The sequence below is a fragment of the Trichoplax adhaerens genome, genomic scaffold (genome assembly GCF_000150275.1).
Source record: "Trichoplax adhaerens TRIADscaffold_10 genomic scaffold, whole genome shotgun sequence".
In the NCBI taxonomy this organism is placed as follows: domain Eukaryota; kingdom Metazoa; phylum Placozoa; class Uniplacotomia; order Trichoplacea; family Trichoplacidae; genus Trichoplax; species Trichoplax adhaerens.
The window spans coordinates 1,713,868-1,739,679 of NW_002060952.1; the positions used below are offsets into that span (position 1 = coordinate 1,713,868).

General features: G+C 30.4%; 3 protein-coding genes across 3 annotated transcripts in view; all 3 read right to left on the bottom strand.

Moving 5' to 3' along the window:
- TRIADDRAFT_59354 (uncharacterized protein) overlaps nucleotides 1–5,142 on the bottom strand; it is a gene marked incomplete at both ends in the record, with an annotated part of 5,375 nt that extends 233 nt beyond the window's left edge. The window contains 12 exons of the mRNA XM_002115392.1: nucleotides 907–1,033; nucleotides 1,108–1,145; nucleotides 1,436–1,547; nucleotides 1,711–1,762; nucleotides 1,873–2,019; nucleotides 2,133–2,241; nucleotides 2,347–2,423; nucleotides 2,530–2,943; nucleotides 3,044–3,088; nucleotides 4,325–4,726; nucleotides 4,857–4,926; nucleotides 5,122–5,142. Of these exons, the coding sequence (XP_002115428.1) occupies nucleotides 907–1,033; nucleotides 1,108–1,145; nucleotides 1,436–1,547; nucleotides 1,711–1,762; nucleotides 1,873–2,019; nucleotides 2,133–2,241; nucleotides 2,347–2,423; nucleotides 2,530–2,943; nucleotides 3,044–3,088; nucleotides 4,325–4,726; nucleotides 4,857–4,926; nucleotides 5,122–5,142 (1,614 nt within the window). The remainder of the gene's footprint in view (nucleotides 1–906; nucleotides 1,034–1,107; nucleotides 1,146–1,435; nucleotides 1,548–1,710; nucleotides 1,763–1,872; nucleotides 2,020–2,132; nucleotides 2,242–2,346; nucleotides 2,424–2,529; nucleotides 2,944–3,043; nucleotides 3,089–4,324; nucleotides 4,727–4,856; nucleotides 4,927–5,121) is intronic.
- Nucleotides 5,143–14,798: 9,656 nt separating this feature from the next.
- Nucleotides 14,799–18,164, bottom strand: TRIADDRAFT_59355 (uncharacterized protein; the record flags this gene model as incomplete). The annotated part of the gene is made up of 10 exons (XM_002115393.1): nucleotides 14,799–14,906; nucleotides 15,054–15,120; nucleotides 15,257–15,326; nucleotides 15,472–15,622; nucleotides 16,242–16,392; nucleotides 16,738–16,778; nucleotides 16,909–17,002; nucleotides 17,609–17,666; nucleotides 17,788–17,934; nucleotides 18,059–18,164. 10 exons carry the CDS (start codon nucleotides 18,162–18,164, stop codon nucleotides 14,799–14,801), a joined length of 993 nt encoding a protein of 330 aa, XP_002115429.1.
- Nucleotides 18,165–18,431: 267 nt separating this feature from the next.
- On the bottom strand, nucleotides 18,432–21,031 carry TRIADDRAFT_59356 (uncharacterized protein; the record flags this gene model as incomplete). Its single annotated transcript, XM_002115394.1, has 4 exons — nucleotides 18,432–18,568; nucleotides 18,642–19,049; nucleotides 20,520–20,567; nucleotides 20,671–21,031. 4 exons carry the CDS (start codon nucleotides 21,029–21,031, stop codon nucleotides 18,432–18,434), a joined length of 954 nt encoding a protein of 317 aa, XP_002115430.1.
- Between the last annotated feature and the right edge of the window lie 4,781 nt (nucleotides 21,032–25,812).

Consider the following 25,812-nt stretch of genomic DNA (forward strand, 5'->3'; position numbering starts at 1 on the left):
GTACATTAGCAACTATAACATTTTAACTGCAAAATGGACATTCAAATTTCAAGTGTAACTAATATTTTAATGTAATTAAGCGAACAATTTTCCAATAAATTAATGTATGTAATGAAATGCAGTAACAACCATGACAATTTTCCGGCAAGAAGCTCATTCGAATTTCAGTGTTACAGTGTTAAATACTGTATTACAGTAGAAATATCTATGTTAGGATAATTCTATTAGACTATCCTTATTTAGTTAACGTCTAATTTGGATATACTGTGTTTTAATATAGCACTAACTTTTTATGACAGTGACACTTATACACATACTGAAATTAATAGTTATAATAGGGAATGCAAATCATCTGCTTACAGTTCGAATCATTGTGATTGTAATTTACTTATGGTAGACTACAAATTATCATGGAAATGTTCCGTGATAGGACATATCGTAATCTGACTATTCTGTATTAGTCATCACATGTCTATGATCTTAAATACTGTTGTCAGCATTAAGGGAGCAGTAGCTAAAATTAATATCTAATTCAGTAAATGATTCCAATGTTAATTGTATTAACTATGACTCGTGAACTATTGAGGAGTAGTATATAAATGCAGTATATCGTGAAATAAAGTGGAATTCTCCAACTTAGTGTTTAACGTAAAATACGAGGCGTTTAAGTCTTTGTGTAGTCTGCTAGTAGAGCAAAAGTGTTCGTGATAGTGCAGATATCGTTCCTTGATACGTGGTTCAAGGAATTGACTTATTGATCGTATATTGCGTTATCTTGTTGCAAAGCTGTTTTGTGACATTCAGGTATTATTGATATTGTAATTTAACGTATAAGCTCATTTGTTAGCCTATACTTCAAATTTTGATAGATTACATGTAGTTAAGAGTTTGATGCCTTAATTCTACCTTAGCTTGTCTCATTCCGACTAATACGGTAAAGCTTGATAGATGTTCAGTTTCACAGTAAACCGATGATGTATTGCTGACTTTCGTTTTAACACCTTGAGTCGACCAGTGGCCGGTATTATTGCTACTATAGATATGAAATTGGCATGGATATGAGAACCACGAAATCGATAAAGAAAGAAATATATTATTTGGCTTTACCTTGCTTTCCAATATACGCATTGGATGTTACTGTTTTTCTATCGGGTAGAATAAGTAAGCCATATTAGATATTATTTAATTAAAATCTTGCTGTTGATAATTTCAATCCAACTATCAGCTGGACTTATATCCACCTGATAACTCTGCCAAGCTAAATGTAGTTGATTTTAAATGCACTCATCAACTGTAGCGATATCAATCTAATGTATTAGCCGTAATTGTTTCAGGTAGTTATAAAATATGCTTGTACTTATTGCCTATAACATTATATTGATATACTAGCTATAGTTATCAACTATTCTAATAATTAGTTCAGTTTATAATATACCTCATCCTCTGTAATATCGAAAACAAGGTGAACAGGTTTAGGAAATTGTTCCGTAATGGTTGGGTAGACATTTAAAGAAACGATTGAATGGTTTAATGCGGTGCCATTAGCACTATGTAAGAGCAAAATGTAACTTAATATTAGCTTGGTTTAAATAACTGCCTTAAGTAATAAGACTTATGATATAGGAAAGCTTTTAAAGCATCCACTATAGCAGTTAGGAGTCTTATTTTGTCATATAGAGTATGATAGCTAAAGGAAGTTGCTGTTCTTACGTAAAATTTCTTTCAGTAGGCTGAAAGGCAATGGAAACAATTCCAACATAACCTACAGTAAAAGTAAAGCATAAATACTGAAATTCATGGAAGGTATAATCAACAAAGACGTCATCAGCGCTATGTATTAACTACAGATCGACAAACTACACCATATTTCACCTTTATATTCTTTAGGAACAATAGCTTTGGGGATTTCTATATGTCGGATCGTGCTTCGAGATAGGTAATTATTTGCGGAAGTCATATTAATCTTAATTGAGCCAGATTTATCCTCTACAACTTCGGATTTGGATACAATATAAAGTTCTATGAGACAGAAAAATAATGATGTTTTATTGCATCCCAAATATTAGAATTCTAGTATAGCATATATATACAATAACAAATAATTTGCTGTCAAAATCAGCAAATGATCTTACTAGCAGTTTGACTAAAAGCAGATGAAGAAATTGGAGATTGAATGGATGCTAAATTCTGCGCCAAAGCAGAGCCAATAGTCTCGCTAGCATTTAATGCTGCACTGGTGCTCTTATTTAAATGTTGGAAAAAAAGTTTTAAATTTACTTAATTTATAAGCAGTATATGACATGCCAAAGAAATCTATCAAATTGAATAATTTAAGGTAATACTTACCACGTTATAGATATTAGTTTTAGTCAAATTTTGAGTTAAATCCTTATAATTATCTGATGGATAGGAATCATTTAGATCTAAAAAAAGTAATAATCGGACCATAGATCAGCTAACATTAGCTTATCTACATACGTTGAACTTAAGTAGATCGATTAAAACTCAAAATGAGGGCAAACTGTTTACTTTTCATGCATAAAAATGATGAAAATTTGCCAAGGCAATCTAAAGAGTGCCATTTCCAGTCGACGCCGTTTGGACCAACATTTCGTTTAAGAACAGCACAGTTTCGATCTGGCAAAGGATGACCTGCAGCCCAATTGAAATATGTGGTTTCTCTGCCATTAACCACCCATTTAAATGGGCTATTATCAACTGATGTATCACGATATAATCCAATCCAAGTCCACATTAGCCATTCTTTACCGAGAAATTGATCAATTTGCTGCTGAGTATTCATGGAATCGATGACTCCCAAATCTGCTCCATAGTATTGGCAGATAGATCTTGCATGGATAAACCATTCTGGGTTGAAGAATCGTCGAAAACAGAGATTACCATGTTGTGTCCAGTTTCCAGGGCAATTTTTATTGACTGTACCTAAATGAAAAATTCGTAAGTAATACGATTTTATTGTTTGAATCTTTTATTTATTACTTAAAAGCATGATTGTGTCAAAATACTCGGCTAGTAGTTATACCCTCTTGTGCTGGAGCCATCATTCTGTTAAAAGAACTTCTAATGCCTAGTGAAAAATTTAAAATCAAGGTTAAAATTTTAAGGATTAAATAAAAGATTATCCAATATCGCTGTGTGTAAGAGTTTAATGTTGAAAAACGATGATAAGGCTATTTAAAATAATTTGACACCAGCAAAATCAATCATACATCTGTATCCATATATTCGTAGCTAAGTAGGATTTAAGATTACGATAATTAAACCTAATTAAGCATGAAAGGTGAAGATCTAAAGTTAGAATTACATATCGGATAGAAAAAATAAGATAATTTTACATTGTTGTGATCGGATGTTTTCGCTAATCAAGTAAGGTATGTTTAATATTTCTACCATTAGATTAAAATTGTTGCAAATTCGAAGCTTGAATTAGGTTAATTCGTTTATTTATCTTCTATTAGCAATATTATAACTCTGCCTTACACCGTGCTGTATATTAAGATACACGTAACATGGTTAGTGCTGGACTATTGAAGTGATTAATGGACTAAAGTTCATTAGAGACTATCCTGTTTTTAATAGTGTCGTAAATTCATAATATTAAATCAGATAATAATATTATAAATTCGTATTGGTCTAATTCTCACTGTCTAGTTTTGTTTTCTATACATGTAATTATAGTGATTAGTGTCGAATAAAATTATAGCAATATGATACAGTAGAGTTCAGTCATTAATCAAGTATTAACGCAAACATACAATATTGAGCTAGATAATAATGTAATCAATTCGTAATGGTCTAATTCTATACGCCCAACATTGCCTTATATGCACATTATCAGAATGAATAGAGGTGAACAAAATTATAGAATAATGATGCAGTATAATTCAGTCATAAATTAAGTAAAGAAAATAATCATATTAATTAATCTGATTAGACGATGAAGGCTTTAAGGCTAATTATACTATAAAGATGATAATGCTAGGAAAGATACCGATTACTGTAAAAACTGTTTAATAAAATTTAAAGATATGCCAATTGCTCGAATAAATATAAACTACCTGCTCCAACAATAATTAACCAAGCGAGTTTAGAAGAACATTCTAACTTGTTAATTACTTTTACACTGCGCTAATAACCGAACACTATTTCTATCGCTACATTATCAAACTAAAACAATTTACTTGATAATAGTAAAATCTGCATTTCTAAGTTAGGATCATGATTTAGTCTGCAAATTCTAGAAGAAGAAAAATGATCGGAAATCTCTTTTACATTGAGTTAATACCATAGATTTTATTCTTACCTTTGCGTTGGCAAATAAACAAGCGTTGTTCTGAACAGTTGCCAAGTCTCCAAATGCCTGGTTGATCTACCAATTTATCCAGTACACCACATTGATCGGTAGTAATATTGCTGGGTTCATCGGCTGCCCAGTAGAATTTACCAACTGTTATATGTTTATCAGTAATCCAATGAAATCGTCCATATTGATTTCGTTGCATACCAAACCAATAAGTTTCATTTATAGTATCATCATATAAAAGATAGTGATCGATTGCTAATCGTTGTGGATTTGTAGGAATAGTGACAAGATGGGAACTATTTTGTTCACAGAATCTTTGAGCTGAATCAAAGTCCAGTTTAATGTTCGATCTTTGGATGCATTGTCCATTTCCATAAGGTAGCCAACCTTGTGGACATTCATCTAATCAAAAATTCAACTCAATCTTGAGAATTGAATATAGATCGGATCACTTCACTATACTTAATTTAGTCTAGGTATTTATTCTAGACAAGATAGAGTAGGATATTTTTTCTGTTGCTAGTGAACTTACAGTACAAATCATCGAAATTAGCCAAGTATTTGCCAATTGCTGATGACGAGATGGATATCAAAAATAAAAGCTAGAAAATAGAGAAAATAGGATCGACTTATGAATCTATTAGCAGTGAATGAACTTCTTCGTGAATGTTAAGCAGCGTGGCGCTTATGGAATATTCCAACGAGAATAAGTTTTTAACTCAGGATTAAGTTTCTAAACGTGTACAGGTAGCAATTTTAAATTTCATGTACTTTTTTACTCTCTTTCGTTCGCTTACCGCACAATAATAGGAGGGCATGTTGATTTTTTGGATTCAAAAGATTAAATATATATATACCAGTAATTGACGATAAAATAAAAAATAAAGATTTTACTTTACTTTACTCTGAAATAAATTTTTTTCTCACTAATCCAAGTCGGCTTATGACTCATCATATATAGCCGTTTAACATGTTATGATCAAAGCAGCAGCTGTTCTAGTTGGGAATTAGATATAGTTAATTTAATTGTGGATTTGAATAAAAGCCACTCGCTTTTCCTATTAATTTGTTATTAGATATAGATTGGAATTCATCAGGTTAAATTAATAATGATTCTTTCCTGTTTATTGACCCCTTTTATATGTTTAAAGATTCTAAATCGCTTCTATCTCACTATACTTCATGCAAGGAATGATAAGTAGATTTAAAGGTCGGAATAATAATTATTTGGCATTGATGATGATTGAGGTAATTTAATATGTAGGTATTATCGTTACCATCAAGATTATATAATCAATCTATCCATTGCTATTAATAGCAATATTGTTAAGATACTATATCGTTGGTTAGCTAATTTTCCACCTACTAATAATGGCTTACTGAACAATTTTAGAACCGGAATATTCTCTTATACTGTACTACTTTTAATAATATATCTTTTACTGGTAGCAAAGATATTGATTTGTATCATTATTGAGCTGCTTTATGAAATATGAAGCCTGATAACTTTAATTATAGATATTTTCCTGTTGTCTCATGAATTATCTATTCTCGATTTTCATAGCTATATTAGTAATTATAGTAAACACCTTATGTACGGCATAAACAGATTTTAATGCAAATTTACGGAGATTAGACGGTTCGAAATTGAAGGAATTCCTTATTTTCAACGGAAACCATTTATCTTCTGCCGTTAACAGTAACATTATAGATTATTCATTCTAAAATTATATTATTACAGCCCTTCACTCAAAATTGTATTTGCAAAAATCAGTAGATATGATGTCGTAGATCTAGGATTACATTAAAACCAAATATATATATGAGTAACCGCGTAAGGATATAATTTACTAGAACAAGTCCTCTAAAATCGTAGATTTAGCTATATGATGCTGTTACAAATCTTTTTTGTAACAAGAAACGGGTCTTAAATACTAGGGAAAATTATTAAAATATAAGATCAATTTTTATCAATTGTTAGGATAAAAGACAAAATTACTATCTTCACTAGTACTCATGTTCCCAACTAACTTAGGGACCTATCGTAGTTGAACTAACTCTCAGCTACACAAATAAGCTACTAATAGCCTAGACATAAGAAATATTAAATTACAATAATTAACTACATACTGTGTTACTCTTAATTAGATAATCTCTGAAATATTCTTAGACACTATTATGACAATTATCTATTTCACATTAGCTATTTCACTATAATTAATATATAATTCAAGGTGTCATTGCAATTCGATTCTCTTTAAATTTATTTTATTTCAATAAAATTAAATTTTCATTTTTATCGATAATGAGACTAAGTCAATCATTTCTAAGAAATTTTATGCTATTTCTGAGACATATTGTTGTCTCTCATAAAAATTGAGACTTTAAGGCTATTACTATCTGCTTTAAGATGCACATTTTCGGATATCGATGCTTTGTAAGCCGATAAATAGACTCCAACAATCTAAACTATTTCTATTACTACTATTACTATTATCAGTGAGAGAAATATTAGCTTCAATTCGAATATTTTGTTACTGATTAATTATCTTCAAATTTCCAAGTTTTGATTGCACTAATAACAGTCCATATTTCTTACCTATCTATGAAACAACAATAAATATAATCATAAATCCTGTTATCGATATGTGTTGTATAATTGCATTAAGAGATAATTCGATTTAAAGTAATAGCATTAAGATTAAAATTGCAATGGTATTATGTCACATAAAGCATTCTATGTTTTACTACGCCTAATTTCATCTAAATAAAAATAAATAAATAAAATAAAAGTAGATACTATAACCCTTTTGTTGACTAATTCTGTATAATAATAAACTTGTTATGCAAGCATTACGGTGATAGAGGGGTATAAGTAATAATAACTAAAATAGTAAATGACTAAAATAAGGTAACGTAATTATTTAATGCTATGAAACTGCTGTTCGTGTTGATACTAAGAAAATAAGAAATTCTCAGTTGGCTACGTGAAATGAAGTGTATTATGAACTCTATTGGAATAAAGCTCATCTACAGCAGCGATAATTAATCATCCTTCTATAGAAATAATGTTGCAGGAAAGTAGAGATAATTTATTAATATCCATGATTTATAATGGAGAAAAATTCGATCATCTTTGTAGCTTGATTTTAGAATCTTTTCTGTTAATAAAAAGGCTGAAATTGCCTTAATTAACAGCAAAATTGAAGTCATTGAACTTTCAATTAATTCATTTCGATTACTGTTAATGATATAATTGACTTTACAAGAAATTTTGCGAATGAAATAACTTATTACAATTCTACTGAATAGTCAACTATAGCACTTCCATGATTCTGATAATTATTAGCTGATAAATCATGCATAAATATTTCCAAATGCTAAAGACTATTTAATTATTAAAAATGTTTATTTCAAAGAGAAATATTAGTCGCTGAATTGACTTGAAATTTTAATTTATGAAATTAACTTATTTATGCACTCCAACTACGAAATATTTTGTTATTATTCATCAACGTCTAATATAATTTACCAAAATTATATTATATTCAGCAATGCTTTCATGAAGCTCTATGAATAGTTTACAAATTAAAGCTTTTTGTATTAGAGATATTATGAACACCTAAGTTATTAAGACAGTACCAAAAGGAACAACTAAGTAAAATTGACTGCCCAATAGTATCATTAGCTACAGTTTCAAGATAAACGATATGAAAATCTAATGTATCTGTCATTAAATCTTAAAAGTTGTCCAATCTCTTTATAGAATTATTAATTTACGCTATAATGAATCTAGTATGATAAATGAAGTCCGAATATTTCGTGTAATAATGACATGGGTGTTGCTGATATATTATTTGTCACCTTTACTTTAGATGTTAATCATTTTGTTACTGTAGCTGCGATAATTCCTATATAAAGTTACCAAAGTTTATCAAGCACGTAGCAATTTTGATTAATCATTAGTCTACAACTCTATATTGCTCAATATTATGTACTGAAGTAATACTTGTACTGTATATCAAATGCATTCATTCAAAGGCGGTGGAGTTTCGAATAAAGTAAATTTATTATTCTCCATTTGGTAATGACATAACGTGTAACACCATGTATCGGAAGCAAAACTTAGCTGTGACTTAAAGATAATTGAAAGATTATAGGCTTACATAAAAATTCTAAGAAACCAATATAAATGGATAACAGGAGACATGATATATTATGTATAGCCACAGAGAATGATTTTGCAACCATAATTTTGCATCTGGATCAAATGCGAGTAAGTCTATATGAAATTGATGACAAGGATTATAATAGTGCCTCGTAAAGATTTATTTTCACGAATATTGCTATAATAGCTTTGTTGCAGTGAATCTGACAATAATGAATACCGAGTAAATTGATCACAATCTGGGTCTATTTCACTCTCAAAATCTTTATTTGAGACTGCTTTAATATCTTACTAACACAATGCCGCCCTGCTATCCACGTTTACACTTAAAAAATATTGTACTTTAATAACTCACTTATATAATTTCCGTCATGCGTTTAAATAAAATTAATCTTACAACAAGCCGCTTATTATACTTGTGAGGAAGTTGTTAGTCTTACTTACAGTATCTCTCCGTAGTTAGTTGGAGTGACTAAGTAGCTAGTAAGTTAGTTGATCACTCACATTAGAAGAGAGTAGACAGCGGGATTACTCCTGTGAATGACATGAAGCCATTAATAGATTTAAGTTTAATTAGCAACAGAATAGATTGACCTTTTACTTATTTTAAATCCGATCTATCTAGATATAAATATTCAATTTTGCATTTATAATCTTGTGTATTAAAATACCATGTCACAACCGAGATTGTAACACAAGAATTAAACGGGATTCTTTCCTCTAAAGTAGACTTAACTATCTAAGCAACTAACTCTAAGCACTCTTTAATCAACCAAACTTAGATTCGAGTCTTAGACGATAGATTACTCACGTTAAGGATCAAAACTTTATTCTAGAAGCTATTTTATTAAAATGTCCGATTGAACGCACAACTTACAATTACGAGTTCGTCCAATCCGGACGATTGAAATTAAGAGTAGTTATATCACTTATCTCTTTCTGAATTATTTGCCCTTATAATGACCGAGTAATAGTCTTTTACTATTACTATAGCATAACTATTTATCGACAGAAATTTCTCGTGTAACGGTATATGCCGTATCCGTATGTATTATTTTCTTCATTTACCAAATTTGTTGTAATTATGAACTAGTGTTTACGTAAATAAAAGATGTAACTAATGTATTTATATAGTTTTGAACGCTTATTCAATTAAAGGACATAAAATTGATTCGCTAAGATACAGGTATAAATTATGGTTTGGCGTCATTCATGATAGTTCAATTGAAGCCTTTAGACATTTTTAGAAACATATCTAGCTTAGCTATAGTCTTAGTAGTTTATAATCATTCAATGAAATTTTAACTTTGTTTAAGCCATCATTCAGTTTCGCTAAAATTACTTTATCGTTGCAATATCTCATCATAGTTAGTACCTACAGTCAATGTGTTGTAAGTGAATATGTTCCTTCAAAACTATGTAGGAAAGGAAATACCATAATATTTTCATTTTTTATCAAGGATTGTAGGTAGGTAGGACCATCGACTGCTAAACTTTCTTCTAGAAGTGCATATTAGCACCATTATTTATTATAATGAGTTTTATTGAAGTATTTACATTAGAATCTGCTGTATCCGTAGAGGTTAATTATATTTACTATATGTACAATGACAATCTTGAATTTAAGCTCATTAAACTTATAAATAGCAAAATTTTAGATCTGCAGTATCTTTTAGAAGAATCTAATACTCCGGAATTAAGAGTGGACAATTGTGGCTGAATATGGATAATCTTGAGATTTTAAGAAAAAAATTTCGAAATCGAAATCTATCACGAAATTCTGTTAAGATTTGTGTAGAAGTAATTTAGACTTTCTCGATTGAAATATTGTACATTACATGATCAGACTGGATTTCGAAGAGATTCTGAAAGGAACCCTTGGGATGATTTACGAAAATAATAACTCTGCATGAGATCGGATATAAAATACTGTTAAAATTTATTTTAGCTGGTTCGTCTTGAAATAAATTAGACTTTATAATTTCTAGTAATCTATCGTCTAATTGCTGGCTTCTATAGCTGACTAAAGATCTTACTAGGAATCGTAGTTCCTATCTACCAGATTGCTCAGTGACTGTACTCTAGAATAGTTTAGGAAATCTGCATACTAATATAGCGGTATTATTGTAGTAGTTTTCGATGAGAGATTACATTCTTCCAATGTGTTACTTTCTTCGACTGGTAATATAAAGATACTGAGAACATATGCTTACGTGAGTATGGAAATAGCTCGATAATGTGTACCTACTATCACGGTTGCTTAGAGTTTAAAATCAGTAGAAAGATGCATAAAGTTGTTAGTGCTGAAGATACAGCCTCTCTTATCACTGCCAAATAGTGACTAGATAATATCTGTGTTTACTACTAGCTCCCTATAGCTACGAGTAAAATTATAATAAAATAATAATGAAATCCTCTTCAATTAAAGTTTACTATATAACAGCCGTTACTTCTTCAAAATATCGTAAAATTTTATAGGGTCTCTCACTATCTGTAAACGATTACTAGTGACATGTTGACACCTACAAATCCTATTTAATTAGCGTACATGATGTGATGAATGTTCTATTCCACCAAAATAATACGATTGCAATACGACAACGAATCTTTAGCTTAAATGATTTCTAACTTATTGGTGATGATGAGAATTGTAACCGCGATTGTGGCAAACATCGTATTAGAAACTGCACTCTAAATTGAAAAATTTTCACGTTTCTTATCCGTTTTGGCTGTTTCTACTCAAGATTTTGACCGTATACAGTGAATTATAAACTCTATAAAATTACTAGTACTGCTATGATTCCGACGAATCGTTGATCTACATTAATATAAGTTAGATTCGCTCGGTAGAAAATTTAAAAATTATTAATATTATTAAATAATATCGTACAGCATGCCATAATTGTGCTGTATTACTTATTCTACAGCACAGATTTGGTAGATTGAAAATCCTAAGGCTAGGGATCGAAGTTTATCCTAGAATTCTCGCGAACACAAAGATTATATTTAAGAGTAAGTTCTATTCGATGTGGTTGTTCAACTTGCCATTTTCAAGATTAATTCCAAACTGCGATAAATAAGATAATTTATGTGCAGTAGATGAAAGGTCAACATTAGTATATTACTATGGAATTAGAATAGTAATAAGCTATATTAATAAATATTTTTAATTCATATTCCATTTTATAATTTAATCATAGTTGCAGTGGCAGCTTATACATGCTCTTTCTCTCTATGGATAGATGAAAAAGGAAGCTGATACTCTAGTGATGCGATCAATATCTTACTGTGTTAGTTCGTTATTAGGATTTCAACGGCGATGATCATTCTCCATATATTTATTCTGCTATTTCTTGTCAGTATCAAAATTTAGAGCAATATTATAAATTAATATTGGACCACACGTTCTCCGCTGCCATATTCTGGTATTCTTTCAAGCTAATAATTTATCGGCTTATCTTGCAATGGAAAGGCTTAAATTTAACTACAGATTTTGTAATTACGAAATAAAACCATTAACATGCGTCAAATGCACTGAGTTTGTTCAGGATTTTTATTGAGTAGATCAGCACTTGAAATTCTAATCTTACATGTATTTAAAAGCTACTAGAAAATTTTACCGTGACTATGAATTAATTATCAATTCAATACTTCCTTTCGAATAAGACGACACTCTATTCGTTGAAAATATTACGAATATCAAATACAATTACAACCTAGTAGTCCAGTTTAAACACGGTAAATTGTTCTATGTAAAGTTGGCTACTGATCGATATACAGATATATCGCAATACAAGGCAATCTGATGAACAGAGTTACGCTAATATTAAAATGCAAGGAATTAATAATAGCAGAATAGTACGAACTTTGAAAGTTGATATGATCATCAATTTCCAAAATACCATTTAATTCAAGATAGCACAATTACTTGCTTTCAATCTTAGAAAGAGATCTACTTGCAATAACATTAGTACAGATGGTGTAAAGAAGAATTATATCTAGCTGTATCGATATAGTATGAGAAGAACTACATCAATAGATAGAGCCTAATGGCATTACAATATCTCCAACGTCATTTTTATCTTTAATAGACGGATCACGCTTTAAAGTTTTGATCACCAATTCTTTAGTCTAACAAGCAATGATTAAGCAAAAAATATCCATTTAAATGATTCGGCATATTTTAAGATTTCTTTGCGATATATACGGTAACAAAACAGAAGGTAAAAGAAATTTCCGGTGAACTGGGTAAGAATTTCAACGCTAAACAACTGTATTTATTTAGAGCTGCTTTCGTTATGTCAATCCACGTAATTTTAAGCAGCTAGAAGATTGATAAGTATAAAATAGTAGCTACAGATAGCCATAGATAAGATTTCATTCGAATATTATGATAAAATTAAGAGCGTAACTATAGACTAGAGCATTTTTCTATATTCCCATTAATATATTACAGATAGGCTTTAATTAAATATATGATAAAACAATACGTCCCTTAAGAAGACAGAAGATGAGAAAAAGGTTGGGTGGGTGTGATATATACCAATCACGAGATTCCAAATTTTAGAAAAATAAGGGCTTTATTGAATCTTATACAAAGATTAACTACACACAGCTCTACTCTAGCCGAATACTACTTCTAAAGACTTCTAGAACGAACTAACAGAATAATCTAAAGTTGCATGCTGTTATACTTTCCATAGCATTCGCAGCTACAATCCGCATGGCAACCTTTTACCTTATTTTACACATAGTTAAATTATTCTTAGTAAGACTATTTTACTACGGACCATCATTAATCCAATATGGATACGACTACAGTGCTTACGTAGACATTATTCACACCAGCCAAAGTACAATGAATTAACCATATCCTAATATATGATTTACAGTTCTATTTTTACCTTTAGCCTTATTAGTAACTCAACATCTTACTGTATATAGTCATCTGTACTCTAGCATAGAGTCTCTACCACTACAGTCTATAGTTATAGCTACCAAATATCTCTTAGGATAAATATCTACCGTACATTATACTAAACATGGCTAATAGTCTACAATCACAATACTACGGTAGTTACATTACAGTAGGTTATAAAAACTTCAACGCTAAACGACCGTAATTACTTATAACTGCATTCATCGTATTGATCTGAGTAATGTTATGCAGTTAGCATGTTGATTAGTATAATATATTACGCTGTAAGTAGTGATAGATAAAATACCATTCGAATCTTGATAAAATTAAAATCGGAAAGATAAGAATACATAAGAACGTTTATCTATATTCTTATTGGATATTTCTGATAGGCTTTAAATGAATATAAGGCGAGATATATCATGAACTATACAAGCGAAATAATAAGTCGAAGAGCCGATAAGCAAGATAAGAATAAATTGAGATAATCGTTTTAACCATATTCAAATCTTTGCATTTAATAGAAATGCACCAGGATTGCATTGGCAGAAAATATTATTGATTCAGGAAACTGCAAACCTTTGTTTGTGTTTTTTGGCAATAATTTTGCACTTTATAACTTAAACTCCTCTTTCTAACTCTAATAGTCGTATTTATCGTAAGTGCCACTTAAAACATGAGTTGCAATGTTAAGAATGCAATAAATTTTTATGCTTGTAGTATATTGATTGGTTTTATTCTTAAAATAACTAGCCGATGAAACTATTTGAATCTAAATATATTGTTACGAAATATTCTGGTAATAATTATTTCGTGATACATATCTGCTATTTCAATTGTTTCGTGATCCGATTCATAATGATAGCGCAGATACTCTACTCAGTTAGCTATTTCAACCAACAATTTATTTTCGAAATCAGTCAAAAACTTACCGCTTTGTCTATTAGGCAAAAGAATGCAAACATTGTCAAGCTCTACCAACAGGAATAATTATGATTAGTTTAAGACCATATTGATAATGTTTATTACTGATTAGTAGGTCTGCCATTGTATCTCTAGTAAATTATCGAACAGTTGCAAGCTCTTCTCAGTCCAAACATACGTTAATTAATAACAGTAGATAGGAAGATTCTTACCTGCAACATGGTTATGGTGAAAAATGGAAACAAAATGCCCATACTGGGCGTCGTAAAAGCTGCATATATGCCTAAAACCATTTTGCAAACGGATAGAAAGAATAGTCCCACGGATCCTAAAGCTTTTCTTCTGTGGAGGAAGCAATTGATGTACTTATAAAAGTTTGCTTTTGTATACAGAAATCGAGAGAAGTAATTTTAATGAAAAATAGACTGTAGTTAAATTTCGTTTATCTTTTCCATGATGAAAGCCTACTTGTGGATAGATTGACAGCTATTTTTGCTTTCATTTTCGACTCCTTCTTGAGATTCCCGGTGTGATGTTGCTTTAACATTTAAGATATTCAAGGCCATACCAATCTTGACGTAAAAATAAACATATATGACACAATCAAATGTTACTACATCGTAAATAATCCATCCTAATAAATTAATAAATAGATGCAAAGCATTATAGATTCTTGTCGAAAAGTAGCTGGATTACTCAAATTAGAAATTGAAACATACCATAAATACAATAACGAAGGCGGCAATATAAGGTCCGATAAGGAAGCTATTTTTTGAAAGCAAGCACCTGTATACAGCAAATATGATTTAGTACTTTATTTAATTTTAACCAATTTGAATCGAATAGTAATTAAATCTGTATATTTATTCAATTTATAAAATAATTTTTAATACTATTAAATCAAAAGTTGCAAAAAACTTACAAGTAATAACCGCCAAATTGATTCCTTTCAAATATACTAGCAATTGCAGCCGTGAGTAACGCTGGAAATACTAGACGATAATAAAGATATATGTAACAATTAAGGTTTGTTACGAATATCGCAGCTACTTCTTGGCAGGCGGTTAATAAAAATATACTACGACTTATATCTATTACATTTATATTGATAAATTTTAAAAAATATTTAACACATACCGTATCCGAGGGATAAAAAAATAAACATTATATTTCGTCCAAATTTACGTCCTTTGGTATCGACATATCTAGCTATGCAATCAACCAATAACCAGAGAACGGCTGTTAGACCAAGACCAGACGTAAAGATACCAAATTTTTGACATATACTCTATTATTTTAAATCAATGCTATATTTATTAGACTCAAAGAGACCTTTATCAATGTAATTTTTAAACTATATCCTCTAAATTAAATTAAGTAAGTATTACGAAGAGGCCTAAGTAAGCTGAAGATGTATTTAATTATATTTACAATCTCAGCTTCATTGATTTTTGGTATATGAAGTCCAATTAGAACAAAGATGATTGATAGAATTTCAGCTAAGCAGCAATTACAGCAAATAAATCTTGTCATGGTTTTCAGCTGTCTGAGTACAATAAAAGTATACAGGTTTGTATAATAGCCCGTACATTTCTATACGCCTTAAACTATGCTTATAGAAGAAGAATAAAATTTGATGGCTATAATTAGACAATCTACCTAAAAAAAATACCACAAAGGAATGTGATACTTAAAAGTATTATTGATATTCCTAGCTGTAATGAACCCCATAAATGATAGGTAAATTGGCTGTTAGCCTGCGATATATTGCCCGTTGTGAATGTTATATTTGGCTAAAGTGTTTAAGAAATTAAATTCATACTAGAAATTAGCGATGAATTATACAGTTTGAACTTTCAAGTATTGTTTTGGGCACGAAATAATTTCGAAATATGATAGCAAATTACTTCCTCAGTTGCAATAGGTTTCTGCTGTATCAAAGTGATTGCATAAGAAATTTCTTGAGTTTTATTAAATTGGCATAAAACACTTCTGTCGGAACTATAACTAGTTTTTATCCCCTTATTAGACCAATATCCATCCTCAGGTTGATGAATACTATCATATGTTGGAATACAAAGAAGAATCTGCTTAGATTGATGATACATGGCATATATCGAAAGTATTTTTGCGTACTCGCATTAATGCATAGTTGATTAAATACAATTCTGTCACAGGCATTAATAATTTAATATCGATAATATTATAGCCGATTTAAGGGCGATAAACTGCTTAAGATAGGAGAGGCTATCAATAATAGCTTTTATATCATTATTCTAATAGCTGATCAATTATACTAGTAAGTAAAAGCGTAACTGAATGAGCAAGCCAAAGAAATTCTTAAGAATTCTATCGACTGTGAGCCTTACTTTATAACGGTCTCCTTGTAAATTATTAAATTACCTCTGAATCCAATAAGCGCACTGTTTATTTCGCACATTATCCTAAAAATAGGTTATTTAGAGAATAAACAGAGCTTAGAAAATATTCTTTATTGCTTATTTGTCATCTAATTTAAAATACTGTGCACTTCAGAGAACTATTTGCCTTTTTCGGAGCAGTTTCATGACTTACCGTATCTGTAAAAGTGACTCTGATTGGATGTATAAATATCTGATCACTTGTAGCATTAATAACCAAGAAAACAATAGGTGCCTGTCTAATAGAACTAATTTGCGTAATAAAGTCACATTGGACAATTTTAAAGTTATTGTAATCGAAATTTAGGAGCTATAGAAGCTAATCTTATTACATATGAACTGATATTGGGTTGATGGATAATCATTGTTACGTTAAAGAAGCAATATAATATGGATAAACGTCATTAAATTTAAATTTACGCTGAGTGGCTATTAAAACCAAATCATAATAAATTGACTGCTTAGCATAGGCAAATAAATCATGTACTGTAATACAAATCTTATTCAAGCTATCATTTTTATATCTTATCGTAATTGGTATTTGAAGATGCAAAACGTGATTAATCTGACTATATCAGAATATATGCTAGCTTGCTAAATAATCACAATTAATGTGAACAGACCGCTGAGTGTCAACGAAAACTGAACATATCGAAAGTTATAATTTAAATTTCGCATGCATCTATACGTATAATCTTCGTAAAATTGTAATATTTGATTTCTAGAAATTTAATACAAACAAATTTTCCCATAGTGTTACAGCTAATAGAAATTAGTTGTTGATCTAAGTACGCTACTCTTTTATTTCATCCATTCTACGGGATGCTGCAATTACTCATACACATAGATCAAACCTTATATCCACCGGTAGATTAGTTTTGTTGACAATAACTGCGATAACTGATATGAAACCTAAGTAATATAATTAACATAAACTATCATTACATATGCGCTACATTTAATGCCTATATTTGAGTATTTAAGAACATTGAGCAGCATTTAACTAATCATAAAATTATAAAGTGTATAATACCTTCCCGATAATTAACGTTGGTCGCAATAGGAACCTGAATTAATGGTGTTACCGTGTCAGTTGTATTCTTAATCATCAAATTAATCGTATCACTCTTGTAGTTGTTGTTAAGATGATATAGTTGATATGTTAAGATAGCATAGACACCTATCAGAAATTATAAATAAATCCAAATTGTAAAGGATAACCTATTCTAATAAGGAAGATTAAAATTTGATCATATCATAACGAGATAATTGTGATAAATAGGTCGAAATCCGCAGAGAGCTACCTGGTAATATGATTTGAGTTTGATTATCAATAGCAAAGTTTTCAAGAGCCAGTGTCGCGCTAAATTGTTTCGTTGTATTACTGAAGCTCGAAATTAAATCATCCATTTTTTGCTAAGAAGAACATAGGAACGAAATTGTTATGTCAGAATCCGTAATGGAGATGGCATTTCCGAGTTTTGCCTGGGAATAGCTTTTACGTCGCTTTTATGGACTACTAATAACAGATCTTCCTTAAATTATATTATACCTTAATAAAAGTAATTATAATCAGACTTTTTTTATCTCCCAATTAATTTCATTTAGCAATTTATATAATCAACAATCTTTATTGACTATAACCGTCTTGTAGATTTCTAATAGTAGTTTGAATTTCTAAATTATCTCTACTGCGGTATTGATGATATCAAATAAACATATTATAGGTACCTGATTTTGATGATCCAAGGACGTTAATTCGGAAGTAAAAGATTGCTGTAGTGACTTAAAAGTAACTTGCTCATTGGTTAAATCTGTTTAAAAATTTTAGGGATTAGATATAGAGTAAAAGAGTAATAACCATTTAATTCTAAAAGTAGGGCTCACTTTTAGAGCAAATGAACCATGAATGGTAAGAATCACATCCATATGATCTCCATTTCCAAGTCATATTTCGTTCAACTGTTTTATGGCGATGAAGCACAGTGCAATTGATACTTTTGCGTGGATTATTAGCATGCCAGTGAAAATAATGGCTTTCTTCTTGCGATTCCATCCACTTAAAATGATTACTTCGACTTTGATATAGACCGAAAGAATACCAAAAATAGGATAAACCTTTTGTATTCAAATAGTGATCGACAATGTTTTGTGTTCTTCTAGAAGAAATTTCGGCAAGATCAGCCCTCGCATACTGGCAAATTTGGCGTGCTTTGACAACTGGTAAGGCATAGTGGAAAGCTTTAACACAGTAATCTTCAGTTGGTCGATACCAGCCAGTTTGACATTTGTTATCTTAAGTATAGGCAATTAAAGTATAAAAACATAGTATAGTCAGTATGCCTTACAGCAATCATATGACAAAGATAATGCTTTGTGGATAGATGAGGAATCAGTACCACAGATGTCAAAGGTTGCTCAAGATCAATACTGATTCTATTTGTATTTTTAACATTTAAAGCGCTAAAAGGAACTGGCATTTATATTATGATTACTTACTGTCACAACTACGTTTACGACATAAGGAAACAACGCAGTACTTATAATACACTTTTCTGTACTTTAATCTGTAGAACTACTTCCCTAGGCTACCATATGTATAGTATTTGAATCATTGCGAAGTATACACTAACTCACTTAACATAATATACGGTAAAAAATTCTCACATAACTTATCCTAAACCTGAACCACTTTTATTCACGGTATAAAGTTACTGAACCTCTGACAGGTCTACGACAAATGGTAATACTATCTGTTAAATGAGCACATTATCGTAAACCGTCAGCAAAGCGACGGGAGTTTGTACTAGTATATTTCAATAACAAACATTTTATTACGATTAAATTATCAAATACGGGCATTCGATAGTAGTCCAAACTTCCAACAAGTTCAAATGAAGTCTTATCTTAAACTACATGTCTATATTTAAATTATTTTGATGACTGTGACACTTACATATATAATTCATATCTAATAATCATATAAGTGAAACCTAGACTAAAAATAAAGTATTTAAATGTTTGGTAACGAAATAGAATTTTGGCTAGAAATTTAAGTACGTTGCTTATATCACATATTTATTCGATCGTTGGTTGACTTGTTCTTGTCTATGGTACATGGTAACTTAAGCCTAAAGCTTGAAGTGTGCAGCATGTGAATGCAGATAAATCATTTAATCCAACGCCGTGTTACTTGTTATAGGTTTTATGTCGGTCCATTATCTTACGGTGTTTAAAATGCCAATACCAACAAAATCTTCATTTTTTTTCAACTATTTAACAGTATGGTAAAAACCGTAGGTCTTACGGCCGTACTTTGGCTCCACTATACTCATTTGGCGATTTCTCGTTTAACTTTGCATGGAAGTATGAGAGTTACAGAATATTAAGACTATTTTAGATAAATTTAGATATCATATTACTAGCACTATTTTATAATTAATCTAATCGATTAGTTATTCTTCCGTAACAATGTTCACACACGAAAAGGATGAAAATAAGATAAAAATCTTACACTAAAGTAGATATTTTAAATGTTATAGGGTTATTTTAATTTACTATGATACTTCAGAATTATATCATTTCTGAAGTCTATTTTATTAGGCCTTTCATTTTTAGTTATGAGCCAAATCTATAATTGTATATTAGTATAATTACGTAAGCTGTAACTATATATATTTATTATCAATAAGAAATGGTAGGGCAGGACTTTAGTCATACTTTTGAAATCAACTTTAGGCTAGCGAAAACATGAAGCTTACTTACCGGTTTTAAATGGTGCGTTAAGGTAAGGCACTATCTCTCGTAAAATACCTTATATTGGGGTATAATTAAGAAATAGAAATAGGTCAGATGTTACTTGAAGATCTTCGATGGAAATATCATGCAAATGCATTAATTGAATAGCTTTGCTAACCATTGTTTTGGCAAAGAAATGGTAATTCATCGCTACAGTTATGCTCTGCTAAAACCCATCTATCATGATAGAAAGAATAAGAAAGAGCAACACAAGATGGGATAGTAGAATTACTTAAAGTGTTCGGCGCCAAACTTGTCAGTACTTCAGGAGAGATGTAGGAATTCGGAGTGCTTATCCAAGAATAAAAGCTACGATGACCGCTGAAAGTAGCCTTTTTCATACCAATCCAATAAGATGGTGAATAATTTTTATCCAATAAAAAGTCTACAGTCATCATATAATCTGTATTCCTCCGTAATTCCAGAAGCGTAGCATTATTCATTCCTTGGCAAAATCTCTCACCATTATCAAAATTCATGTACTGTTTAATTCTTAGGCCGCACGCTTCTTGGAATGGCAGCCAATCATTTTGGCAAAAGTCTAAGCTCAGCATAAAAATAGAATTGAATGTTTTAGTTATTATAGTGTAATTATTTTTTGCCCTCGAATCAAAGCCCTGATGATGTTATATTAACTAAAAATAAATCAGATCTGTAGTGAATAAGACGTAATACATTTCCATCGATATTAACAATTTCGGATCATATATATGTTAAATAAGTACCAATTTAGGGAGTGTATGGCTGTATTACCAGTTGATTCTATATTAATACACTGGCATCATATTATTAGACATCAAATACAATTGTTATAATCCACGATCTAAGATCACATATTATTATGACAAACTAAACGTGATACAGCCTGGTAGCACCATAAAGTTGACTATGTAATTAAAAAATTGCTATTTAATGGGCAGTTTGCAAAATGACCGATTTCGTATACGGTCATGTTCTTATATATTACTGGGAACTGGAAAGCATTACAAAATTGATTCTACAATAAATGTCCTGTACCAAGTGGGCAGGAAATTAATTGCAGCACTAACTGAATTCATTTATACTCGTATCATTTATGATCATGAATAAATTGATGGCAAATTATTTATGTAACATGGATTCATTTTTTTGGTTCTTTTTGAATTTTTTAAAATGTATGATGTGACAGTGTATGTTACACATTATCTAACTACATTACATTTATTCAGCTTAGGAATTTATGTTGTAATTAGAGAAAAGAAGCTAATTTATTAGTGAAATAATAATTTGCGTTATTCATGTAAAAATCCTTAAATATTTTAACAACACAGCGGCATATTAAGAATGTTCTTCTTAGAACTTTTTATCATACAGCGAGTCACAAATGGGAAATTATTGAAATAACATACCGTATATATGGTTTCTAGCAGGTTAATATAGTGTGGCAACCTTTGATTTTACAGAACTAGTGTTACTATTTAGATAACTTTCAATACCTCTAATATAGGGAATTTTGATGGCCAATGCGATCATTAATTATAAATTAAAATCCACTAATGCCACTATATCACCGTAAAGATCGTATTTATAACCATGGTATTTACTTTGATCAAACCATTATCTAGATTCAATATTTTCATATTTATCAGATGATACAACTTAGCGATAATCTGATAGTCTCAACAATCGATAGTAACATATTAAATGCTACCGCCATGTCGTTAACGATTTTGTTACATATGGGATACAATATTGATAAAAATAATTGGCTAAATTCAGTATTTACAAACTATTTTGAACAGATGAGGTAGATATGCGCGAATGATCAGTTAAATATTAGACCATAACATGATAAGAACCAAATACCATGTTGCTACTATTCATAAATAATCTCGATAGTAAAATTTTATTTTAATCAGTTTAAAAGTTATCTTAATTCCCAAAGCTTCAGAATTTATTCTAAAAAATCTTGGAATGCATACGTACAATCTATGATTAAATGATTATGCATTCTATCGCCGTATATCATCCTAAATTTACGACTTTAATAAAATCATTAGCTTAATTATCTGTACAGTTCTACAATGTGAAAGTTATTGGTCGATATTTTACATCAAAGTAATGCATCTTTCTGCTTAATTGTTTACCAATATGTGGCCCAAAATTTCGCTTTATTATACGATCAAATAATTAACTTACTCCTGATATACGAGTGTACGTGTATTTTAAACCTACTGGAGTCTTTAGGACAGCCTTATTTCTACTGTGAGCTGAATTGCTGTAGCTAGAATATAATTACTATTTAAGTAAACAGTCCTTTTATGTTAAATCTATAAAATATTACTTGATCACACGACATTTCATTTGGCTATTCAAGTAAATAATCCTGATCTGTCCATAGAATATATGGCTACAATAAAGCTTGCTTCTAGCCCTATTATAGCCAGTAACTAGAACAAATTTGATTTCGTTTAAGCAAAGTAATCCTGATATATTCAAAATATAGACTAGGATATGAAAGTGGTAGTTATTGTAACCCTTCCCATATTCCTAAAGAGATAATTTATCTTGTGATTCGCAATTTACTTACAGAAATCTAAGTCATTTTTTAATTTTTTTAATTACTACAAAGCACCTTACAGATATCAGCAAATTGTCGAATTAATCAAGAATAATCTTAATTAATATCAGTTATAATTAATAGCTCCCGTCTGGATTATAGAAATAGTTTCTCGCTCAATAGCTGAGGAGACTATTACGGTAATAAATATCTTAAACTGGCAAATAGACAGCCTTTGCAATTAATTCTTTGAATTCTTATCAATACTGATTGAACACTAACAAGCCTCTCTCTGGTTTATGCCAATTTTACTCAACTTATTTCTTACAGTGATTTATAAATAGCATTTATTAACCTGAAGAAATAAAATACTCGTATTGCCACCCTTTTCTTGATGATTAATTACTACTTGTTTCGATATAAGCTCATTAACCTATAGTAATATAATGCAGTTCAAGCTTTACTCACTTCAAAATTTAAATTTAAAAATAAGATATAAGTATGGAGCTGTTGTTTATAATCCAAATAGTAATCGAATTTTAGAGATTGTACAACAGCAATGAAAGGTAATGAATTGAAATTTGGTTAAAAATGTTTACGATGCGGTCCCAGTAATCTCAATCAGCGACGACGATCTTAAAAAAGTTACCAACTCAAATTTAGCTTATTCTCTATTAGTTGTCACTGTTTTAGTATCATTCAATTTTAGTTAAAAAGTACAATGAATGCTTCTATTTCAAGCCAATTAAGGTATATGAACAAAATGATGAGAGAATGGTGAAAATAACATATTGCTTATACTTACGGAAACATTGATGGTGGGCTTGGTTGCAAGAATTTCCAGCAGAGTCTTGAGATATCCCATAACTACTACTTAAGTACTATTTAATATGGATAAGAAATAAGATATTACATGACAAAATATTGTAAGGGATTCGATATGGTAAACCTGACAATTATAAAAGATTTCGATCGATACTTGATGAATATTTGCTAAATTTCTTTCATTGTAAAACTGTAAGTTATAACTTTAATTTGACTATCTCACATTGATCTACCAGTGAATTCGATATAACATACTGACTCTCTATATTTATTCTATCAGCATTGTAAAGGATCGCGGTCACTCACGTAAGATGTTGAAATGAGTAGAGTTAGTAATATCGAACTTGTAGTGGTTAATTTCGGCATGGTACGATAACTAAAAGTAGTTCTAGATAAAATATATTAAATAGCAGCGGTTGATTTATGAGTCAAAGTCCGAACTGAATTCGCATGCGATGATCGCAATAAGACGAAACTTGCATTCTTTCACCACTTATAAACTTAATTGGTTCCAATTACTTCCTTTAAAGAGCCATCGGAATGAAGAAAATGATCGGTGATCTATTTTTGAATATTAATTTGAATGTATTGATATCTTATAATCAAATAGTCGATTCAATTAAAGATAATTACAAATTCATTTTCATGATCAACTATTCTATTTAGTAATAGCATGTCTTTATTTATGATTATTACTATCAATCGAAAAAGGCGATCGATTTTTTAATAGATTAATATCGATGATATCGCACCTTGATGATAAACTATGAAATAAATCAATTTTATTTACCCTAATTGATTCGATTTTAAGCAGGTGTCTAATAAGTTGTTTTCAATCTTTTTTATCGCATTGTTTACATTGTCGTGGAGAAAATCTTTTCATCCATTTTAAGTTCTTTTTTCTTTAGCCAAAAATGTGAAGAAATATCGTTATACAGTACATGGATAGTATGATATACGTTTGCAATATTTCAATCATACTATCAAATAAGTTTTGCAGCAGTATTTAATTTATTGCATAAGAGCGATTCCAGACAGGTCAGATTATTTCTTCATGTTTGTATCCTATCCATGTGGAATTATTAAGAGAGATTGCATGCATGCAAGGGATTAAAATTTTGATCGAAATTGGATTGTTAAAAACTCTTACACTCTTTATCCATCATATAACCAATTCGTATCAGAAAATTTTAGCAGTCTTCATTTTTATTAACGACCGAATCAAAAATATCGCCTTGCATTCATAATTATAATAATTATTATTCCCATTTCTTTCTAACAGGCCAAATTAATCACGATAATCCGTTGATACCTAGCAACGAATCATAATGCCCATAATATCCGGAATGATCCTTTAGCCTAACTGCATGATACGGTGTATTTTAGGGCATTGGTCGTATAGGGTTGCGTGCTACTGTATTACTTATATTGATCAATTTACTCGTCAATGATCGATGGAATGATTTTTCATTCATTCCTTTTATTAGTTTATTAGAGTGTTTATGATTTATCTAGTTTCGAGGAATCCTTTTCCAGCGGAAAGTTAGGAAGCGAGTTTATTATATGATAATTATCCACCCGCTTGTGATACCTTGCCAATACTTTTTATAATTAGAGCATGTTTGTTACGGCACAGCATCTTACTCGTTATGGATCATTAAAAACTAAATCACGCAATTACTAGCCCCTGCTGCAACATCGCCTATAAATACAGGTGCATCATGAGCAATGCCAGTAGAAGGACGTCGATGAAATAAAGAGCTTGTAGTATTTATAGTAAGCTGTAGAATCAGAAGGTATTTCAATGTGTGAAGGTGCACGAGCACAACGATGTAACAAGTCTAGCTCTGACAAATCCTAGAATTGTCATACCAGGGACTACTCTATTTCTATTCT